At 43.2% G+C, this 24,515-nt stretch overlaps 1 protein-coding gene across 1 annotated transcript in view; it reads left to right on the forward strand.

Moving 5' to 3' along the window:
* The window catches only part of LOC311231639 (microtubule-associated serine/threonine-protein kinase 1-like), a gene marked incomplete at both ends in the record, with an annotated part of 227,323 nt that overhangs the window by 110,093 nt on the left and 92,715 nt on the right, over positions 1-24,515 (forward strand). The window contains 2 exons of the mRNA XM_084318267.1: positions 18,738-18,826; positions 19,779-19,831. Of these exons, the coding sequence (XP_084174393.1) occupies positions 18,738-18,826; positions 19,779-19,831 (142 nt within the window). The remainder of the gene's footprint in view (positions 1-18,737; positions 18,827-19,778; positions 19,832-24,515) is intronic.

A 24,515-nucleotide genomic window follows, 5' to 3' on the forward strand; every position in this document is an offset into this window, starting at 1 on the left:
AAAAAAATATCGGATCAACGCAAGATTGGTAATATAGAGTCCTTACCTGGTCTGATGTACTGCAAAAAGAATAATCCAATTATCTGATCGCCATTCCAGATATCCACAGTGATCCTGTCTCCGACTCTTACTGCAAAAGTGGGCCATTCGGAACCTTTTTAAGGCTGGTTACTATGACCACACAAATCCATTGTTTATAAAGTCTCATGTTATGAAATGTAATGATTTGGTTTATTATAAAATTATGCAAATAATGTACAGAGCTAAAGCAAAGTTACTCCCGGACGCGGTGCAAAGTTTTTTTTCAATACATGAAAGAAAATATGATTTGAGAGATATTTGTAAATTTACTGTTCGAAAAGCTAAGAAAGGGATTAAAAGGAGGTGTATTTCTATTATTGGGGTTAACTTGTGGAACAATGCTGATATACAGTTAAAGGCCCACTTGCAGGTTAAACCCTACTCTTCAATTATGGGTAGTTTACATCATTGGTATCTAATTTCATTATTTTTTTTTTCCATTTGACGCCGGAAATTCCACTCAGAAAGGGTTAAAAATGTCCATGCACGAATGACATGTATGGAGCCAATCAAAAAGCTTATCAGACGCTATCAGGGCCATGACGTCACTGCAGGTAACTTTCCCCTACTTCTGATCCACTACAATGGAGTTTGACGAGTGCTGAAAGCTATTTCCTTGATCCAAATGGACGCCTTACAAGACGCAAATGGGTTTAATCGTCGGAGAGACTTTGATGGACCAGCTACAACTGCATTTTTGGTTGAAACAAGGTAGTTATAAGGTTTTTAATGTCGTAAAAAAGGAACTACATGTACCACTAGGCAGCCTGTTGTTCAGTACAGCAGCGCTATTGGTCTGTTAGGCTGTCGCCTTATCCCCGACCCCGTCACGGGTCATAGTACAAAGCTGGCTATATGGCTCTGGCTAACGTTAACGTTACCCCGCTAACGTTAGCATTATGTCTACTGTCGTGAACCATTTTAAATCGGGGCATGTAGAAGAGTTTCGGGAACGTATAAAATGTGCAGGTCCTCTTCTCAGACCTGTGGGGCAAAGCACTGCACGCATCATGCCGGCTAGCAAGCTACACGTCACGGCATGTTGATAGCACAATAGTAGCCCCTTTCATGACTGTGATGCACTCGATCACGAAAGGGGCTACCACGATAGCTAACTAACGTTAACGTTACAAGCTCAAACACCTTATAACTACTACTACTGTCGTGTCCATAAGTTCCCTGGCAGAATACTTTGTTTGTGAGGACAAAGGTATACAAAGAGGAGAGAACCATTTTAAATCGGGGCATGTTAGGAGTTTCGAGAATGCTGGCTAGCAAGCTAGCTAGCTAGCTACTAACGTTATATACACAATATGTACAACGACACAATGATTTACATTAGTATTTTAAAATATGGTAATGTTGTTGTGGCTTTTACAAATAGTGGTTAGCTTTACACAAAAAGCTAACACAACCGAACACAACCCCCGCCAATGTACAGTAAATTACCAAGTATGGTCTTGTCAATAATCCAATGTACAGTGTTGTTTGTACAGTTGTACAGTGTCCCCCACCCACCCCTCCTACCCACCCCCCCCCCACCCACCCAACCACCTCCAATGTACAGTCCAATGTACAGTCCCATAATCCAATGTACAGTGTTGTTTGTACAGTTATACAGTGTCCCCCACCCACCCCTCCTACCCAACCCCCCCCCCCCCCCCCACTCCTACCCAACACCCCCCCCCCCCCCCCCCACTCCTACCCCCCCCCCCCCCCCCCCCCCCCAACCACCTCCAATGTACAGTCCCACCCCCACCTACCCAATCCAATGTACAGTTTCTACGCCTAATGTATATACTCTTTTCTTTCTGGACTCTTTTTGTATCACAAATACAGTACTGTAATTGCAAATCTGGTATGTCATAAATGTATAGATGTAGCAGTACTGTCTATCTGTATGTCATGTATGTCATATATGTTACGATGAATTGGAAATGGGGGACCCTGGTGGAAACAAGACGAAAGTCTTTCTCTGGTCTGCATCCCCTTAACAATTGTATGTATTGAGCTGTACTGCACTGTACCCATTCTGCAATCTGTTAATAAAGTTTTCATTCATTCATTCATTCATTTAGAGATAAATGGCTATGATCACGGAGCAATAGTGTTAGGTGAAACAGATACTAGATTCCTCGGCTAGTAGTAGTAACAAGAAGGCTCTCTGCTTCCTGCCACTACCTGCCTGTGATTCTCAGGCCCCCTGCTGCCCTGTACCTTGTGTGACGTCATCATTAAGTTGACACACGCACGCTATGAACCATGGATTAAAATATGCACGTGCGTGGTGGTTGTGGTTGGGCGGACAAAATGTTTGATAAAAACGCTAAAACTGGGTCAATTTCGATTTCCCCCCCCCTCTTCATGAAAGTCAATGTTGGCCTAGTCACATTGTTTATTGAACAAAAATACAACCTGCAAGTGGGCCTTTAAGAATGAGTAATTCGCTTTTGGTTTTTAAGAAAATGGTTTGTAAAGCAATTTTTTAAAACTACAAAGGTGAATAATACTGTTTTTTTGCTATTTTCTTTTAGAATACTGTTTTGGAGTCTTAATTTTGTTAAGAATATAGGACAGGCATGTATAAGCATTATGCTCCAGTCTGTACCTTTTCAGTCACTGTAAAATCAAATATTGTTAAATGATTGTGCATATTGTATTGTGTGAGATGATGACTGAATAAACTACTACTACTACTACTAGATGACAATTAAGAATGACAAGAAAATTTTTCTGAGCTGGGTTCACTGTAAAACATATGTTCATATACTCAGGGATGGGGGGTCCAACTCAGAGAGACGCCCAATGAGAGGCTCCATCTGCTCTGCCACCCACTCACTTTATATGCACCATTTTAGGTGAGACTCTAACATAAGGCTTTAACATATAACATAAGGCTTTCAAAACTTGTTTAATCTGTTTTTGGTGTTCTGTTTTTGCTAGAAAATCTGTGTTCCCTACATACATCTAGACGACACCATGTTAGCTACAATGTAAATGCAAATGTGGCAATAATCAAAGAATATGGATACAATTATTGCTTTATCTGTCTGATTCACAACATTGTTAAACACATGTGACCAGGCACAGACTTTAGGGTCTTGATGAGAAATCTTCAAATATATTTTACATGCTATGAAAGTACAGGTTCATACCTTCAAAATAAGCCATCACTTGTACATATCGGGCAGATACTTTTCAATCTATTTCTTATGAACCATGATGATTTTTGATGAGCTCGTTTTGAGCCAGAGACCTTCAAATAGGGTGTTAGGGACCAATTTTAAACATTGCTTCTGCTGGTACAATTGATACATTGATACAATGTTATAGAACAGACTCTAAGAAGCACAACGCACTTTGTTTCGTGAAGATAGGCCCTACCATAGCAGAGATACAACACTTTTTGTGAACCAAGACGGGGTCAAAAAGGTTGCGCACCTCACTGCATATGTTAATGAGACACCTGTGTTCAGGAATGGCACCAAATGCACCTTTTTTACCACTACTTTTGACATACTTTCCTTAATAGCTTAATATAGGTTGGTCACATTGTAATGACATTTTCAGGGATGATAGAGACTATAATGCTTGACATAAAAAATTATAAAAAATCTGAAAAGATTATGCTAATCCAATGAATAATATGCAAATGTATGTGTAATTTATGCGGAAATCATGATTAAAAACTCTTTTAACCGCTCCATTTACCCCAATCACTTAAAATTGTTATAAGTAACATTGCTCCCTTTGTGCTGAACATGATTTGTAGTAATATGTGATGAATTCATAAATAATTGTGATTTTAATCCATACATATTATGAAAATGATTTATATAATATAGGCGAAACATAGTATTGTGAACTATGTGAACTGAGTTATGATAAGCCCATTTATTTTCATGTAACTATTTTATATAAATCTATATATATATAATATACATATATAAATATACTTATATATATTGTATATATATTGGGGATGTCCGATATTATCGGCCGATATTGGCCGATAATAAAAAATTATAAAAAAAATAATAAAAAAAAATAATAAAAAAAGAAAATAAAATCTTTACATGTATTTAACCTTTAAGCATTATGCTCCAGTCTGTACCTTTTCAGTCACTGTAAAATCAAATATTGTTTTTTTTTTTATCCACTTTTTCTCCCATTTTCTATATTTTCCTCCCATCCCAATTTCGTATCATCCAATTCAACCCTCCCCTGTCACGAACGCTGTTTCTTGCCTCCCACAAGCCGGCTGCAATGTGGACTAAGTCATACATAGCACAAGTCCCCTCCGGTACTTGAGGTAACAGCAGTCGCATCTTTTCACCTGCGCAGCTCGATCTCTCAGTGGCGAGGAGTAACGCGTGGGAGGCTCACGCTGCCCCCGACACTTCCTGATTCTACTGCGCAGGCGTACCAACCGACCTGTAGGAGTCGCTGTCCACAACGCCCGATCCCCACCCATCAGTTTCCCACCCCCTAATACGGCCAATGTGTATTAGTACGAACGACCAGCTAAACTGAAAGCAATGTGGAGCGCTGGGCTCGAACAGGCAAGCCCAGCGTCTCCGTCATTCGTGGCGAGCGCCTTGCCCACTACGCCACGTAGCCGCCTAAAACCGTAAACGTAGCCGCCACATTGACAGTGTTGTGAAGAAGGCACGACAACGCCTCTACTTCCTCAGGCGCCTAAGGAAGTTCCAAGTCAGTCAGAAGATCCTTAAGAACTTCTACTCATGTACAATAGAGAGCATCTTGACCGGCAACATCACCTCCTGGTTTGGGAATAGCACTGCACAAGACCGAAGCAGACTACAAAGAGTGACACGTTCAGCCGAACGCACAATTGGAGGGGGGCTCCCCACCCTCCAGAACATTTACAACAAGCGTTGCAAGGGCAAGGCTAAGAGAATCATTAAAGACTCCAGTCACCCGAACAACTGCCTCTTTGAACTGCTGCGGTCAGGCAAGCGATACCGGAGTCTCAAGGCGAGCACAGAAAGACTCAGAAGAAGCTTCTATCCCCAGGCCATCAGGCTGCTAAACGAACAATGAACACTACACAACAACAACCACCAAACGCACATAGCACACACATCCACACGCACACACTCACTTTAAACAAACACACTGTAGCACCCACTCCACACACTTTATAGCACACACCCACTTTAAACAAACACACTGTAGCACCCACTCCCCACACTTTATATTTATTGATGAAGGATTGCACTACAACTCGTACACCTTACTGTAAATTGTACCTAAATTGTACCTCATCCCATTTCTGCTTTGCACTATATAGTACTGTACACTAGTACACTGCATAGTATTGTATATTATATGGTAACTCAGAACATTGTACATATGTCTATACCGAACACTGTGACCTAATTTTCTTCTTCTAAATTACATGCTATACTATGTTATTTGATACTATCTTGTCTAGCACAGTCTCTGGAGCGTAACAGTAAGAAGCATTTTGTATGAAAGTATTCTGTACTTCTGTATGACAACTATTAAAGAAACTAAAATCAAATATTGTTAAATGATTGTGCATATTGTATTGTGTGAGATGATGACTGAATAAACTACTACTACTACTACTACTACTACTAGATGACAAGAATGACAAGAACATTTTTCTGAGCTGGGTTCATTGTAAAACATGTTCATATACTCAGGGATGGGGGGTCCAACTCAGAGAGACGCCCAATGAGAGGCTCCATCTGCTCTGCCACCCACTCACTTTATATGCACCATTTTAGGTGAGACTCTAACATAAGGCTTTAACATATAACATACGGCTTTCAAAACTTGTTTAATCTGTTTTTGGTGTTCTGTTTTTGCTAGAAAATCTGTGTTCCCTACATACATCTAGACGACACCATGTTAGCTACAATGTAAATGCAAATGTGGCAATAATCAAAGAATATGGATAAAATTATTGCTTTATCTGTCTGATTCACAACATTGTTAAACACATGTGACCAGGCACAGACTTTAGGGTCTTGATGAGCAATCTTCAAATATATTTTACATGCTATGAAAGTACAGGTTCATACCTTCAAAATAAGCCATCACTTGTACATATCGGGCGGATACTTTTCAATCTATTTCTTATGAACCATGATGATTTTTGATGAGCTCGTTTTGACCTTCAAAAGCTTGGAGCTGTTTCTGTTAACAATGCATGCTGAACTACTTTACCCAAGGGCCATTGCAATACACATAACCCCTCCCCCACCTAACACCTTCCAGGTGAGCGTACATCTGCCTTTGTTATTATGATGTGATTATGTGAGAGTCTAACAGTTTAACTTTGAGTTCAATCCCCACAGGGTTCACACTGTAAAAACATACAACAAAGAGCTGACAATGACAAAAAATAGTGATTATTCTGTTATAGGAAAAAGTTATCACAGCGGAATGTCAAATCATAAACACTATATTATATAAGTTTATTATTATTATTAGTATTTATTATAATATAATAAAATACATTTCGTTCTACCTCTCCGACTCCCATCTCTCGGCACTACACTGGTGACCCCGACGTTAGTCTCGCTGAAGTTTCAGAGACTGAACCGAACATGGCAAACAACAATGCCATTATTCTTCGATTGCCGGAGTTTTGGGAGCAGTCTGCGGCAACGTGGTGGTTCGCCCAGACAGAGGCGCAATTCGCCCTACGTGGGATTAACGATGACGCCGTAAGGTATTACCATGTCGTCTCAAGCCTCGGGAGCGCTACAGCAGTGATGACGGTAGGATTTATCACAGCCCTGCCAGTCCGGAATAAATATGAGGCGTTTAAAGCGCACCTCCTTAAGACTTTCGAACTGTCGCGACCAGAGCGGGCCCGACGCCTGTTTGCTATACAGGGCCTGGGAGACAGCAAGCCTTCGGGACATAATATGGAAATTATGCTAAATCTGCTAGGTACAGAAGAACCTAGTTTCCTATTTATTGAACTGTTTCTCAGACACATGCCACCGCAGGTACAGACAGCTCGGTAATACCGCCATTACCGAACCCCGCGCATTGGCGGAAGAAGCAGACCGCTTTTACCTGGCCACTCAACGCTTAGCCCCAGAGGTACTAGCCTCGACACTCGGTTACACGCCGCAGGGGGGAGGGGCGAGGAAGTACAGAAGCACCGCTGCCTCCGACAGCCGTAATAGCACAGGCCCGTGCTATTACCACGCACGTTTATGCGCGAGGGCAGCAAGATGCCGTTCCCCTTGCACTTTCGTCACGGCGGATAAACGCCAACACCTGCGCCCAGTAGCGGCCGTGAGCGCAGGTATGTCGAACCGGCTGCTTTTCATTAAAGACACTCTCCGGTTGCAAATTCCTCTGCGACACCGGAGCTCAGAGGAGCGTCCTGCCAGCGACGGCAGAGGACACCGCCGGCGACAACCAACGATACCCCTTGTGCACACGGACTCCTTGTAGACGTTAAACATGGCCGCCTAATAAACGCTCAGACACAGGTTTTGTTTGCATGCATCCGCGATGAGGCGGCATACAGTGGCCTTTTTGCGGCTTTCGTCAACCACAAACCCCTCACGTTTTCTATGTCAAAGGTAGCGGAGCCGTGGTCGGCACGACAACAGCACCAGCTCGCATACGATTCCGCGTACACCACGGATATACAGCACGTCACAGAGAAGTCCAACGTAGTCGCAGACTGCCTCTCCGGAGTCGTCATCGGAGCTGTACAGCCGGACCTCGACTACGTCAACATGGGCTCAGAACAGGCTTCCGACCACGACATCCAGGCCCTCAGGACTGCAGATTGCAGTCTACGCCTGGAGGACGTCGCGATTGGTGGCTCGGGTGCGCCGCTGCTGTGTGACCTCTCCACCGGACATCCTCGCCCGCAGGTCCCTAAGGACTGGCAAAGGCTCGCCTTTGAGGCGGGGTACAACCACGACAGGATTAAACCCGCCCACTTAGACGTTTCCCAGCCCTTGGAGCTGGCCCTTTCCCCCCGCCGAGGCCGTCCGCCGTTACCCCGGAACCCGCCTCCGACTGAGTCGCCGGTGACCTCGTCGACGTCAGTGCCCCCGGGTGTCAGGGGGGGTGCGGGCGCTTGTGCCGCCCCTCCCTCCCCGGCCCCGGTTTTCCGCACACCCCGCGGCCGGGTCGTTGTCTCTCCCCGCTGTGGAGATTTTGACTATGGACGCAGCCGTCATCTGAGGCCCATGCAGTAGCAGCACGCACTGCTGATCCCAACGAATCACACTCTGACTGATGGCACAACTGGCCCCACTACTACTACACACACACACACACACACACACACACACACACACACACACACACACACACACACACACACACACATTGAGCCTGATTGATGTATTACACAATGGATTATGATTATGAAATACACACACGTCACACGCAATCTCTTTCTCATTCATTCATTCTCTCTCTCTCTCTCTCTCTCTCTCTCTCTCTCTCTCTCTCTCATACAGTATACACGCAGATGGTTGCACCCTGTATTGCGGTGTGATGAATTGATGTGAGTTCTCAGTTTTAATGATGAGAAGATCAGAGTAGGTTAATGCGTGATGCTGGCGTTTATATAGTTGTACATGTTAAACACTGGTCGTCCTGTTTGGTGCCACATGGCCCCAGTGGGAACCGGTCGGAGATGTTGCCGTGTTCGCTGCTTGTGAGAGTGTGACTCTCAATGTGTTGCCATGGCAACATTGTACAATCCCCTCCTTCTCTTTCTCTCTCTCTCATTTGACATTGAGTTTGTTCCGGTCAAGATGCAAGAAAGAGATCATTTTTCCATCCATACGTTCCCGTGTTATACCGTGATGAATATAAGTATGGTTTTAGAGCCGTCTAGGGTAATTCATGAAATGCTTAGTTATGGCAGTATACGTCGATTCCATTGTACTCGTTGCCATGTCTTGCCTGTATACGCTATTATCCCGAAATCAAGTCTAGATCATAGCTATTATGTTCCATGAATGCATGAAAGGGGGGGGGGGTCGTTTCTGATTATTTGATTGTCAGTAACGGCATTCGCATTGAACACTAAAAATGGTTATCAGCCTGATCGCTATGAAAGCATTGCAGGATCAAGCTAAAATTGACGTCAAATCGCCCTTACCTGTGGCCGGGAGTAATCCAAAAAGAATATTCCAATTGTTTGATCGCCATCTGGTATATCCAATGTCCATTTGCTCGATGACATAATTCACCACAACATATGGATCGGAGATATTTGACGCGCTTCAATGTAACCGGCAGAACCGTTCGTCTTGCCCGACAAGGAAGAATGTAACCCGAGACCTGGGGCCGTCCCACAGAGAAAGATACAAGGGTAGAAAGGGTGCTCCATACCGCCATCTAGTGTGATGCGGCCGGTATTGCCCCTAGGCATTCTCAATGCGATTCCCAATGTTAACCCAATGTGCCTGTAATGAATAGAAATATAGAATAAAATAAATAACGATCAAATAACGTATATATATGTGGTTGGCGTTCAACGGTTGTCGGACAAAAACTTATATAATCGTTGCCGGCATCCAATGAGTTAAGGGCATGCAATGTAAAAACATGTTGTTTGGATGTTTGTACCTTGCATATAAAATGTAAATAGTTCAGTAAATTCCTAGTATTGTGCTGACTCCATATCATGTTTTCACACATACACATGCATTCATTTCTAAATCTTACCATTGTTCATGGTAAAAGGAAGAGGTGCATGTGTGTGTGTGTGTGTGTGTGTGTGTGTGTGTGTGTGTGTGTGTGTGTGTGTGTGTGTGTGTGTGTGTGTGTGTGTGTGTGTGTGTGTGTGTGTGTGTGTGTGCGTGCGTGCGTGCGTGCGTGCGTGCGTGCGTGCGTGCGTGCGTGCGTGCGTGCGTGCGTGCGTGCGTGCGTGCGTGCGTGTGTGTTTGGCCCTAAAACTGCATTCAGCTCTTCTCATCTCCAGATTTATGATCCTAATAGTGTCCACAATGTATGATGTGTACACACACACATGCACGTGCACACACACACACACACACACACACACACACACACACACACACACACCTTCCTTCCACCATATCCTCCAGTGGATTTGTCTGAGGTTTTAAAGTCTAACACCTTACAACCACATAAACCCCTCCTTGTGTTAATCTTCACTGTTGTAATACAGTGTGTTAACAGTACTAACAACCTCCCACATGCTCTGCTCTTAGATAGCTGGAGAGATAGATGGACTTTTAATGCTCTGACTTTGGATGAAATGCAGACTGGCATTTTCCCCAGCAACTATCCAACAGTATTTATTTTCTGATGCAGTTGTCATAGTGGTGGGATGGTAGGATGCCACAGCTCTTAAAGAAGTAGAGCATGGCATATCTGCTCTGGTGGTCAGGTGCAGGGCGATAAGCATACAATTTAATAGAGTCTGCACACGGTCTAACTTGCTGCCACTGCGTGTTTATTGAGGGATCAACGTTTCGATCACTTAAGGATCAGGATTACAATCACGATGAAGATGCTTATGTGATCGAACATGTTGATCTCTCAATAAACACACAGTGGGAGCAAGTTTAACAGTGTGTGGACTGTGAACTCTATTCGTTAACAGATATACAGTATCATACACTATTTTGAGTTTTCAGGATCAAAGTTCTATAAAGTTCACAGCTTTAAAGTCCACAGTGTTGTTATCCATATTGATTGAGCTTCTATCCCCAGGCCATCAGGATGCTCAACGACAATAACACTATGTAACAAACCATCAAATACACTCACAGCACACACATCCACACGCACACACTCACTTTAAATAAACAACTCACTGTAGCACCCACTTTAGACACTTTAACACACTTTATATTTATATTTATTGGTAAAAATAAAGGGGAAAAAATAAAGGAAAAGGAAAACATCGACAAGAAGTGGAAGTCTGTAAAGGAAGCAGTAAGTACAACGTGCAAAGAAGTACTGGGCCCGAAGAAACACAACCATAAGGAGTGGATATCAGCAGTCATTGAGGAAGATAGAGGAGAGGAATGGGAAGAAAGCACTAATCAACAACAGTCGCACAAGAGCCAAAAAAGTCAAAGCACAAAACCAGTACACAGAAGCCACAAAAAGGGTTAAGAAAGCATCAAGGCAGACAAGAAGGACTATATAGAGAGTCTTGCGGCAGAGGCTGAAGAAGCAGCTAGACATAGACATTTGAAAGACTTATATAACACCACCAAGAAGCTGTCAGGAAAGTTTAGTAAACCAGAAAGACCAGTTAAGGACAAAGATGGACAGCCAATCATTGGAAGACAAAAGGAAAGATGGGTAGAACATTTCGAGGAACTGCTAAACAGACCTGCACCACAGGACCCACCAGCCATCCAGCAAGCTGACAGGGATCTGCTGATAGACTGCAGCGTGCCAACAAAGGAAAATATCCGCAAAGCCATCAAGAAGCTGAGGAACGGCAAGACTGCAGGACCCGACGGTATTCCGGCACTGAAGGCCGACATAGAGACGATGAAAGAGATGCTCCATCCTCTCTTCAAGAAGATATGGGAAGAAGAACACATCCCATCAGAATGGAAGGAGGGCTACCTCATCAAAATACCAAAGAAAGGAGATATGAGCCAATGTGCAAACTATAGAGGGATCACACTACTCTCCATCCCAGGATTCAACAGGATTATACTGGACAGGATGAAGGATGCCGTCGACCCACAGCTACGAGACCACCAGGTGGGCTTCCACAAAAACAGATCCTGCACAGACCAGATTGCAACACTGCGGATAATACTGGAATACAACTCAGAATCATTGGTGAAAAATTGAAGAAGCAGAAGAAGCTGTATATTTGCTTCATCGATTTCACGAAGGCCTTCGACAGAGTTGAACATACAACATTGATGAGAACAATGGAAGAATTCAAAATACCAGTTTCTGACCGAAGAATAATTGCCAACTTATACTGGAGGCAGAAGGCTAATGTTAGAATAGGAAAGGGGAAATCAAGAGACTTCCCGGTGGAGAAGGGTGTAAGACAAGGATGCATCTTGTCCCCTGTACTCTTTAATATGTACAGTGAATCACTGATGAAAAAAGGTCTGAGAGGAGGGAAAGGAGTAAAACTTGGCGAAGAGAACATCACCAATATAAGATACGCGGATGACACTGCTATAGTCTGTAACTGTCAAGAAGATCTACAGGACATGATGAATAAGCTGAATGTCGAATGCAAAAACTATGGAATGTCGCTAAACACAAAGAAAGTAAAGTAATGATCATTGAAAAAACACCAGGAACTGTTTGTAAAATACAGGTGGATGGAGAAAAACTTGAACAAGTGAAGGAGTACATGTACCTTGGAAGCTGGATCAGTGAAGGTGGAAGAGCTAACATGGACATTAAGAGAAGAACCGGAATTGCAAAGGGCGCATTCTGGAACCATAAAGAATTATTGAGAAGAAACATAAGTTGGAAAACGAAGACCAGGATTTTGGAAACGTATGTTATGTCAGTCTTTTCATACGGAGCAGAAGCATGGACGCTGAATGAAGAGGCAAAGAGGATGATACTCTTTTGAAATGTGGACACTGAGGAAGATGCTGAAGATAACATGGAAGGATAAGATCAAGAATGAGGAGGTACTAGGGCGGTTAGGTGGCCGAGCGGAGATTGCGTTCGTCACCAGCCCCGGAGCTGTGAGCTCGATTCGCCTGTTCGAATCCAGCTCACAGCTCCGGGGTTGTCACCAGCTTGGCTGGCCGTCTGCACTGATACAATTGGCTGTATCAGAGGGTGGGAGAAGCTGGCGGGGTGGGTCCGGGTCGTTGTAAAACAGCGACTCCTACAGTTCGGTCGGGGCGCCTGCTAAGCGCGGATTGGACGTGAGGGGGATAGTGTGGTCCTCCCACACGCTACGCCCTCTCAATGAGAATCCGCGCTGCCAGGTGAAAAGAAGCGGTGATTGGCTGGACGTGTGTCGGAGGAAGCACGTGGTAGCCTCCACTCTCCCAGATGATCTGACTGTGGGGGGTAAGTGCGCAGCGATCAGGAAGGGACTGGGAATTGGCATACGACTAACATTGGGATGGGAGAAAATCGGAGGAAAAATGGAGGGGGAAAAAGACCAATAAAAAAAAAAAAAAAAAATGAGGAGGTACTGAGAAGAGCGGATATGCAAGGAGGACAGCTGCTGGAGAGGTTGAAAAAGAGAAAGATGGAGTTGTGCGGGCATGTTCTGAGAGGATCCAGCGGGGAGATGTTCAAGAAGGTGGTGATGGGGAAGGTGGATGGAAAGAGAGGAAGTGGAAGACCAAGAAGAGGCTGGGTAGACGACGTCTGTGATTGGAGTGGAGTGAGAGGCGGAGTCACGGAGTTGGAGAGAAGAAGTGGGGACAGAATGGGTTGGAGAGTGATAGGCAACCTTCGGAACGAAGAAGCCACCTAATGATGATGAGTCATTAGAGTGGAATTCACCCCTATTCATGGACTACGAAAAGGCTTTCGACAGCGTGAATAGAGAGACCCTCTACTCAGACACTACGGAGTGCCAGAGAAGTACAGAAACATCATCAGGAACTCCTATGAGGGGATGACCTGCAGGGTGATTCATGGCGGTTAACCCACCGACGCCTTCCAGGCAAAAACTGGAGACAGGGTTGTTTGTTGTCACCATTTCTGTTCCTGCTGGCAATAGACTGGGTCATGAAGCAATCCACGGCAGAGAAACGAAATGACATACAATGGACATTCTGGACGCAGTTAGACCTCGACTTTGCAGATGATCTGGCCCTTCTCTCTCACACCCAGCAGCAGATGCAGGAAAAGACCAGTACCATCGCGGACAACTCTACTCGGCTTGGGCTTAACATAAACAGAGGGAAGAGCAAGGTCATGAGAATCAATGCTGATAACACATCACCCATCATTCTGGAAGGAGAAGCATTGGAAGAGGTAGACAACTTCACCTACCTGGGCAGCATGGTTAACAAGCAAGGTGGAACAGATGCTGACGTAAGTAAGTAAGTGACAGGGCCAAAATATCATAGGGTATTTTTTCCTATTTTTGACAGTATAGCCGTAAAGATATCTGATATTTGTTTTGTTTCCTAGTATAAATTACAATGTGAATGATGTGACATCTCTACTGTCTATTCTCATCTGGATTCCATCACAAGTTGTTTACCCCCGTATTACTGCTACAACTTGCACATTTTTACATACAGTACAATGGATTTGATTTTAATTATTTTTTATTTAATTTTTTTTGTATACATTTTTTCTCCCATTTTCTATATTTTCTCCCATCCCAATTTCGTATCATCCAATTCAACCCTCCCCTGTCACGAACGCTGTTTCTTGCCTCCCACAAGCCGGCTGCAATGTGGACTAAGTCATACATAGCACAAGTCCCCTCCGGTACTTGAGGTAACAGCAGTCGCATCTTTTCACCTGCGCAGCTCGATCTCTCAGTGGCGAGGAGTAACGCGTGGGAGGCTCACGCTGCCCCCGACACTTCCTGATTCTACTGCGCAGGCGCACCAACCGACCTGTAGGAGTCGCTGTCCACAACGCCCGATCCCCACCCATCAGTTTCCCACCCCCCTAATACGGCCAATGTGTATTAGTATGGACAGCCAGCTAAACTGAAAGCAATGTGGAGTGCTGGGCTCGAACAGGCAAGCCCAGCGTCTCCGTCATTCGTGGTGAGCGCCTTGCCCACTACGCCACGTAGCCGCCCTAATTATTTTTTCTTTTTTAATTAAAAACCCAGTAAAATATAATTGGTGGTGATTTGTAAAACATGCACGCTTTCATTCCATGTATGTGTGGATCCATTACGGTGGAGCTTAAAATACAGCAGACCTTCTCCCAGCCCCTGCACTGCTGCTCAGGTGCTTTACATCACCTTTCATGGGCTCTAAAGATGATAAACGCAGGGGTTTTCTGCAGGAGTCATGAATACAGAACAGCGCTCCACTCCTGTTTCACTTTTTATTGCTGTGCCGATGCTCGGGGGGCCAGATGGCCTCCTCCAGCATTCATTTTGAGGTAATGATGTTGTCAAACACAGGAGGAGGCTTCAGGCTTTATGGGAAGTATTCGATGGTTCCACCTACCGTAAGTGGGACTTTTATTGTGAGCGTTGCTGTCTTCTCCACCACTGTGATGAACTCTCCGAGCCAGAGTGTGAGAGACGGAGAGGGAGAGAGGGAGAGAGAGAGAGGGGGAGAGAGAGACACATGGAAGGAATGAGTCAGTGTGAAGTCAAGGTGGTGTACAGAATGCAAGGGGAAATTAAAAAAGAAAAAAGAAAAAGGGAGGGAGAAGGAGAACAGAAGGATGAGCTGGAGAGAGAGGTTATTATAAGTTGAGAATAATGAGCACTGAAAGAGAGAGAGTGGAGGGAAGGAAGATGGATTCCATATTATTTTTGTCTTTCTACTTTTTACTCCCATCCCCCAATTTAGTCATTATGCCAATTCCCTCCTGGTCATTGCACTGCCCTATTGTCGGTCTGGGGAGGGTGTAGAACTACCACACGCCTCCTCCGATACATGTGGAGTCACCAGCTGCTTCTTTTCACCTGACAGCTAGGAGTCTCACTGGGAGAGGTTCACGCTATCTCTCCCAGATCCCCTCCCTGCTGAACAGCCACCCTAACAGACCAGGGCTCTTACCCGCACTGGCTTACCACCCGTAGGGATGACTGACCTAGCCGTAGGTACCGCTAGGACTTGAACCCCTGGGTCTCTGCGGTGGATGGAATCCATCTTAATTAGGTATGTCCGATATTATCGGCCTACCGATATTATCGGCCGATATCGGCATTAAAATGTGATATCGGAAAATATCTGTATCGGTTTTCAATTTTCAATTTTTTACATTTCTATAACCTTTATTTACCCAGGAAAGCAAGTAAGAACAAATTCTGATTTTATTTATTGTCAAAAGTATGCATAATGTTGTGTTAATTCCACAACAAGAGATATGTAAGGGATAATGTACGAGGTCATTGTCGCAAAATAATTGACCGACACAGAGTTTAAAATACCGAGCCGCCTCGGCAAGGTGTTTTAAACGTCAGTGAAGGTCAATTATTTTGCGACAATGATCGAGTATAGCTATACATTATCCCGCTTATTACATGGCTAACTTACTAACAATATACCTAATTAATTTTACATCGACTTGCAACACTGGTTCTGGCTGTGTTCTGGCTCCGCTCGTGGCTCCGCTCGTCGCTCCGCCCCCTGTCATCGCCGGCAGCAGAACACCGGCAGTGTCTAATTGCACTGAAACAGTGTGTGTCAGTGGGCTTGATTGCGAACAGCTGCGCACAGCGGTCATTATTGTCCCACAGCGGTCATTATTGTCTGATAACTGACCTCTGACGCGCGCTATTGACCAATCACAAGCAAGCATTTCGGCGAATGTGAAAACGCCATGTAATAAGTAATGTTAATTACCTGAAATTATTCCCTTTTTTTGGGGGGGGGGGGGGGGGAACCCTGCATATATCGGTATTGGTTGATATCGGTTGATATCGGTATTGGAAATTAAGAGTTGGACAATATCGGTATATCGGTATCGGTAAAAAAGGCAATAACGAGCATCCCTAATCTTAATATGTGTTCCCTCAGTCAGGCCACATTAGACAAACAACATTAATCACTGCCGTATGATGACTGAACTAATGTGATGAGTCACGATTCTTTTTTTAGGGGCAATTCCCTAAAAAACAAGGCTGATTTATTTTACACATAATCTCACACCCATTCAAAAACGAAACAGTTTTGCACACATTCATTTAGTATTATAGACAGTTATTGAGAGTAAATTAGTTTGAATATGGCCACCAGTGATGTCATCTGGGACATTGAATCCTTGAGTTGTGTTAATTATATCTCAATGAAATTATAAGGTAGCAGTCCCTACAAGACAAGGTATTGCTATGTTTTCATCTACATAATTTCATGGAGCTATAATTAACACAACACAAGGATTCAACATCCCAGATGACATCACTGGTGGCCATATTCAAACTATTACTCTCAATAACTGTCAAACTAAATGAATGTGTGAAAAACTGTTTAGAGCTTTTGGATGTGTGTGAGATCATGTGCAAAATAAATCAGCTTTCTTTTTAGTGAATTGCTCCTTTAATAATCATCACTTTGGAAAAAAAATTTGTTTGTTTTCTTGTCTTTATTTATGACTCATCACATGAAGTGCCCCCTTAAGCTTGAATAAAGTGTGCCAAATGACATACAGTAGAAGCAGAGCAGACTGCAGACCTGGAAAGCATGGATCTGAGAGATGCACAGCGAGGAGGACAGAGTGGAACTAGGGGAGAGATTTAATGCAGGATGCAGAATAGAAATATGGACGAAAGACAGATGAGACAGCAGGTGACGGGTGAAAGAGGGAAAGTGAAGGATTAAGTAGTGCCCCTCCCCCCCCCCAATCATATCTCTCTGTCCTGTCCCTCATATTTACTTTCTCACCCCCCCTTTCTCTCCTGTCTGCTGAGCGCTGTTAGTGAAAGATGGTGTTAAGCTGCTTCCAGCCCTCTAATGCATTTGCCTTAAATATTTCAATATGCTCCACTTGTGTTCCAGAGGAGCGGCTTCTCAGAGGCCCCACAGTCACCGGCACAGCTCTGCTGTGTGTGTACAGATGTGTCGCCAGAATGCTAGGAACACACACAGAAGGATGAATAAGGGAGGGAGGGAGGGAGGGAGGGAAGAGGAGAGATGTGGTGAGGAGAGGAATTGGGAGAATATAGAATATATTAGACAGTGGAAATAACTAACTTGAAAATACACACATATATACTCAGACACTGTACACACCCACACACATCACAAAGACATCAAAGAAAGACTTACTAACAAACCCCAATCCACAGTCCACACGTGAAAATAACACCTTGTGAATCCACTTACCAGTTGAAGCTGACTGCGCCACATACAGGATAGAGGCATGACGTGTGTGTGTTGGTTAGCGTGTTCATGTGGGTTCATGTGATACACACTCAGCAGTATAGCAACGGGAGGGTTAAGCCTTTATGATAGAATAATCTCAACCCATCATTACCTGTCCTCTTCATCCCTATACCTTTCTCTTCCTCCATCTCCTCCTCCGCTCGCCTGCTTCTATCTGGCATGACAGGAAATTAAAAGTCTTAGTTGCTGCTGCTCTCCCTCCCCGGGTGGCCTGCCTTCAATAAAGCACTGTGTTATGTATTGATACAAACTCTCTCTCACTCTCACACACACACACACACACACACACACACACACACACACACACACACACACACACACACACACACACACACACACACACACACACACACACACACACACACACACACACACACACACACACACACACACACACACACACACACACACACACACACACACACACACACACACACACACACACACACACACACACACTCACTCACTCACTCAGGATGACAAGTACAATATATGCACATAATATATGTACCCATCAGTGGCGCCTGTATGTCATCTGTGTGCTATTGATGGTGCTTCAACAGTAGACAGGTTGTTTAGTGCTTATTGGACAGGTTCCCCAACAACAGATATTGATGTTCCGTCTGTTTGTGTTTGTTCTAGTTGCCGGACCAGTAACCGGAAGAGTCTGATCCTGACCAGTACATCTCCCACCCTCCCCCGGCCTCACTCTCCCCTGCCGGGACACATAGGTCAGTATGGAAAGCATAGACGTTTATATAGTATGGCTGTCCTCCACTAAAGATATTCTTAATCGACTAACAGTCGTGGGATTTGTGGACTAATCGATGTAACGGGTTGATTCATCAAGAAATATATCAAATTTGAGTTTGCCATATGGAATAATGCAGAAGGGCTGAATCTACTGTAGTGCTGACCAGAAGTGTGCTTCAATTATTTTTCAGGAAATAAAATAAAGCATAAAGATTTACGAACAAAGTCAAGGCCAAACTGCCCAATTGATCTACCAATTGACCTATCTCAAACCCGCCCCTCTTTTCATGATCCTCCAATCACAACTGTTGCTTCCATCGTACAAACAAAGTTGCATGTCAGAAAAAGCAAAGCAACTTGATTTTCTGCATTTTTTATATTTACATTTATTATATCTCAATAATTTTTGTCCCATTCACCCCAAACCAATGGTAAAATTCTTCATTGTTACAAGTAAAAGTAATGGCTCTCATCTGTGCTCTATAATACACAATACTTAACTTTTAGGACTTAAGTAAGTTGGAAATAAAGTGGAGCCTAAGTATAAATAAATATAATACAATAATGTAGCTTTTAGAATAGTGAATCACTTTTCAAAAACTGGTTTGAAAGACAAAGCATTGTCGCTGGAGATTAAAATGGGTCTGCAACTTATTCTGAAGAAATTGGTGTCTAAGTTGCCAGTTGGTGTAGGTATCGGATCTGCTTGGCCTGGCAGAATGCCTCAGGTCCAGAACGTGTGAATACTTTACCCAAGGCAGTTGTCCTTCCGCGTTCGGTTTGCGCGCCCTGATTGGCCTCTCAGCACCCAATCGCGTTAGCCCTACTATCGCCGTGCATCAGCTTTCAGTTCCACAGCCCAATATTAACGTAACGCGCTATTCATATCAATTATGTTGACATTGTTTTCCTCTTATTGCTCCTTCCTAGCAGCAGCACGGCGATCGAAAGGAGCCTTGAAGTTGTACAATCACAGCTTTATTGTAAACAATTCCAAATGTTTTACATCCGTAGTACTTTACCATCTCCATGGTCAACTAACTGCGAGCATCTGCAGCGACGTGATTCTCTTCACAGTAATATTACATTTCTCCCGATACTCTGTTAGCTCTGTGTAGCTGTAAAGACATTGATTGTCAATTCGTTTGAAACAGATCAGACTGTGGACACCACAACAGCTGTAAGTACAATTATGTTGACATTGTTTTCCTCTTATTGCTCCTTCCTAGCAGCAGCACGGCGATCGAAAGGAGCCTTGAAGTTGTACAATCACAGCTTTATTGTAAACAATTCCAAATGTTTTACATCCGTAGTACTTTACCATCTCCATGGTCAACTAACTGCGAGCATCTGCAGCGACGTGATTCTCTTCACAGTAATATTACATTTCTCCCGATACTCTGCTAGCTCTGTGTAGGCTAACGCGATTGGGCGCTGAGAGGCCAATCAGGGCGCGCAAACCGAACGCGGAAGGACAACTGCATTGGGTCAAGTATTCACGCGTCCAGAACACCTTCAGTACCAAAGATCATTGGCTGTATGTGGCCTCACAGTGATAGCATCAAATATGTCATCAAGTGACTGAACTAGATGATGTTAATTGAATTGAATTGAAAACCTTTATTTATTCCAGAGGGGAGATTCAGAAACATGTGATTCTACAACGAGTGGAGAAATAAACACTGTTTGTCTTTATCACTTGAGTTTATGTTAAACTAGCACAAGGTTCAGTTCACAGGCGCAAAGCAACTCCTAGAATTTGACAGTGGCCCCACAGTTATGATTTTCTGCTACCATGCTAACGTTAGCTGGCATGCTAACGTGCTGAATGAATTGGCTGGCTTACTAATGTGATGAATGAATTGTCTGTGTGTTAACGTTAGAGCTGGTATGGTGGTGTTGCCTTTTAACTCATTCACTGCCAACAACGATTAAACTCGTTATTGGCCGTCAATCGTTGAACGCCAACAACGAGTATACTCGTTATTTGCTCGTTATTTCTTTATTCGATATTTCCATTCATTATCCATCCAGGGAGCCTGGTGTTATCATGGGGCTGAGTCTGAGATCGCTAAAGTGCAATACCGGCCGCATCCTACCAGGCGGCGGTATCGAGCACCATTTGAAACCTTGTGTATTGGGCTGTGCCACACGCTAAACGCTCCGGGCGCTCTTTTCTACTAACCTGAACCTAGGGCTTCACCCGATCGCATTGAATCGTTTTCGGGACCCCCGATTCATTATGCTGTGGTGGGTTATGTTGTGGGCCAAATGGACATACGATCTACCAGATGGCAATCAAATAATTGGAATATACTTTTTGGAATCCCACTGGCCACAGGTAAGAGCAATTTAACGTCAATTTCAGCTTGATTGTGCCTTGTTTTCATAGCCATCGCCCTGATCAGCGTATGTTGTTGTAATAACGAATGCTGTTATTGACAATCAATTAATCAGAAATGACCCCCCCCCCTTTCATGCGTTCATGATGGAACATAATATCGATCATATGCATTTGAATTTTTAATTGTAGTGTGTGTAGGGACGAAATGCCAATCGATTTAGTATAATACACGTCGCAGGCTATTACTAGCCTCCCAGGAATGACCCTAAACTGCTCTAAAACCATACTTATATTCACCACGGTATAAAACGGGAATGTTTATTTCTTTTTCACATATTGAACGATAGATACTCGATGTCAAATGGGCCATAGTATTGCATCCATACAGGGGCGTAATTAACAGGGGAGAGATGTCCCCTGCATGTTTTCAGAAGGCAGTTATTGTCCCCTGCACTTTTTTACCGTCCAAAACAATGTTACATGATAATAAACGGAGACACACCGCGGCACTAGGACCACACGGAAAACAGCTGCTTGTTCCCTCTCTGAGCTCAGGTCTCTGACAACCTGAGCTATTGTTATGCAAAGACAAGTAGCCATGTGGGTACTTGGCGAGGGACGAGTCGCATTTTTGTGTGCACGCGCCAAGTACCGATCTGGCGGCTACTTGTCTTTGCATAACAACAGCTCAGGTCGTCAGGTGTGTTCAAATACATAGGACGGAACACACAGAGCTCCCTGCCCCCATCCCTCAAAGTTTGGTGTGAACGATGGTCTGTGTGATTGCCATGAAATGCAACAGCATTGCTTGGTGTCTGTGAAATATCTGTCTATGACCTTGTTGTATTTAAAAGCCTCAGTCTAGGCTGTTGTTTTATACATACAGTATGTTGTCTACTTGACCCTCAAAGTGCACCAGATTGATGCATTTAAAATTCTAAATGTTCAAAATTTTCGCCGGACCACACCCATTAAAACACAGTGCAACTAGGCATGAAATCACCAACGCACCACTGACCACGCCCCCAAATGTGTCCCCTCCACCATTGAAAACAAAATTACGCCCTTGCATCCATAGCTATAATATAGAATATAGTTATAGCCCTGCAATAGGGGTGTAACGATGCATTGATTAATCGAAATGCATCGATTCTAATGTGTTCGATTCGATGCATCGATTTGAATGTTAGAATCGATTATAATCGAGATTAATCTAAATACATTTTTTTTTTTTTTGTATAATTTTTTGTATTGTTTTTATTGACCTATAGTCCATTCATGCTGAGTGAATCAGTTCCCCCAGCCACATTTGTGTATTCAAAATGTTTGGGGGAATTAACCTGTTCCACCCCATGGGGTCGGTACCGACCCAAAAAATTTAATCTGGTTATAAATCAATATTTTTCAGTGTTGCATATTTTTTGCGATTTTTTTATCAAACGTTTTCAAGTATTAACATCACTAACATGTCACAAAAGCATGTAGAATGTATATTATCATCAATACGTTAGTTTAGCAATAGGTTAAAAGTGCCATTAGATAGTTTTAAGTTTTCGATTTTCTGAAGTATATTCCAAGACGGAAACGGAAATGGAAATTCTGAACCATGGGAATTGTAGTCTTTTTGCGGCCATTTTGTAGAGGACATGCATAGCTGTCGACCAGCGTTGGAATTTTTCCGAACTACATTTCCTGTCAGATACTGTGGGGGTTCAAAGTTCAGCGTTCTGAATGCATCATATCAATAACTGTTATGATTCGTGATAATAAGCCACAAAAGGTAACGTTTTTGACAAATATTGAAACGCAGTTTGTTTCTCCTCCCTATTGTTAGCATGTAGGAACAATTAGATCTGAAATTAGTTTCAAAACGGTTGCACTGTGGGGAAAATTAAAAAGTACACTAGATTACAGTAGATTTCATTATCTGTTCTTATGCACGCCTGGTGATACTAAATCCAAATTGAACTTGGGCATTTGAAAGATAATATATGTATATATATTAGGGATGTTCGATATTGGCTTTTTTACCTATACCGATATTGTCCAACTCTTAATTTCCGATACCGATATCAACCGATATCAACCGATACCGATATATGCAGGGTTTCCCCCCCCAAAAAACGGAATAATTTCAGGTAATTAACATTACATATCTCTTGTTGTGGAATTAACACAACATTATGCATACTTTTGACAATAAATTAAATCAGAATTTGTTCTTACTTGCTTGCCTGGGTAAATAAAGGTTATAGAAATGTAAAAAAAAAAAAATCTTTTTTTTTGAAAACCGATACAGATATTTTCCGATATCACATTTTAATGCCAATATCGGCCGATAATATCGGACATCCCTAATATATATATAAATGTGCGAATTGGCTATAATAAGGTAATGTATAAGCATCATATTCTATATTCTATAATAATATTTCAAATTGCATTGGTCCGGATGGGAGAATTCAGTACTGTATCTACAGAACCTTCGGTTTTATCATCTTCCCTTTATTAATTTCCTTAGATTTTCTGTACACATGATCTCAAGAGGGTACTGAACGAGATCAATGGCAGTTTTTTAAGTTTGGTCATTATTATCATGGTGTTATTCACTGTCAAAGATGCAAAGAAAAATCATAATTCATATTCTCCTTTGTTTCATCACAATTTAAGCAAGCCTAGTAATAGACACAATATTTCTGACACTGTGAATACATTCCCTGAGGTCCATAGATGTACCTAGATACCAAGAATATGCAAATAGCCCTTGTAGAAGTGGAGCAATATTCCATTTACCTAGGTATATATTTTCGGCGGATTTTCACATCGTGTGGAAGATAGAAAATGTATCGAAAATGTATCGAATCGAATCGTGGTCAAATGAAGAGATTTCATGATGCATTGAATCGTTGCCTGAAGAATCGTAATCGAATCGAATCGTTGTGAGGTCGAATCATTACACCCCTACCCTGCAAACAAGGTGACGGACTCCATTGGTTTAATGCGTGGCAGCGCATAGCCATATCCCGGAAACAGCGTGGCAGCCAATGAGTTAATACTAATCTATTCTTGTCAACAGATTATAAAAATAAAATGCAACACCAGCTCTGCAAGCTAGCAAGTAGAGCATATCCGGTACCTACACTGGCACTGGTACTGTTACGGCACTGGCACTGTCACATTGCCAAAGTATTCCCTAGTCCCTGCAATGAAAGCTATACTGAAAAAGGTACTGTTGGTCTTTGAGGTCATTTGAGTTAAGGTTGCTTAAAAACCAGGTATGCTTTCCTTAAACAGCCCACCCAATAGCACAGCGCAGTAAATCT

The sequence above is a fragment of the Notolepis coatsorum genome, assembly GCF_963971535.1.
Source record: "Notolepis coatsorum genome assembly, chromosome: 7".
Classification (NCBI taxonomy): Eukaryota; Metazoa; Chordata; class Actinopteri; order Aulopiformes; family Paralepididae; genus Notolepis; species Notolepis coatsorum.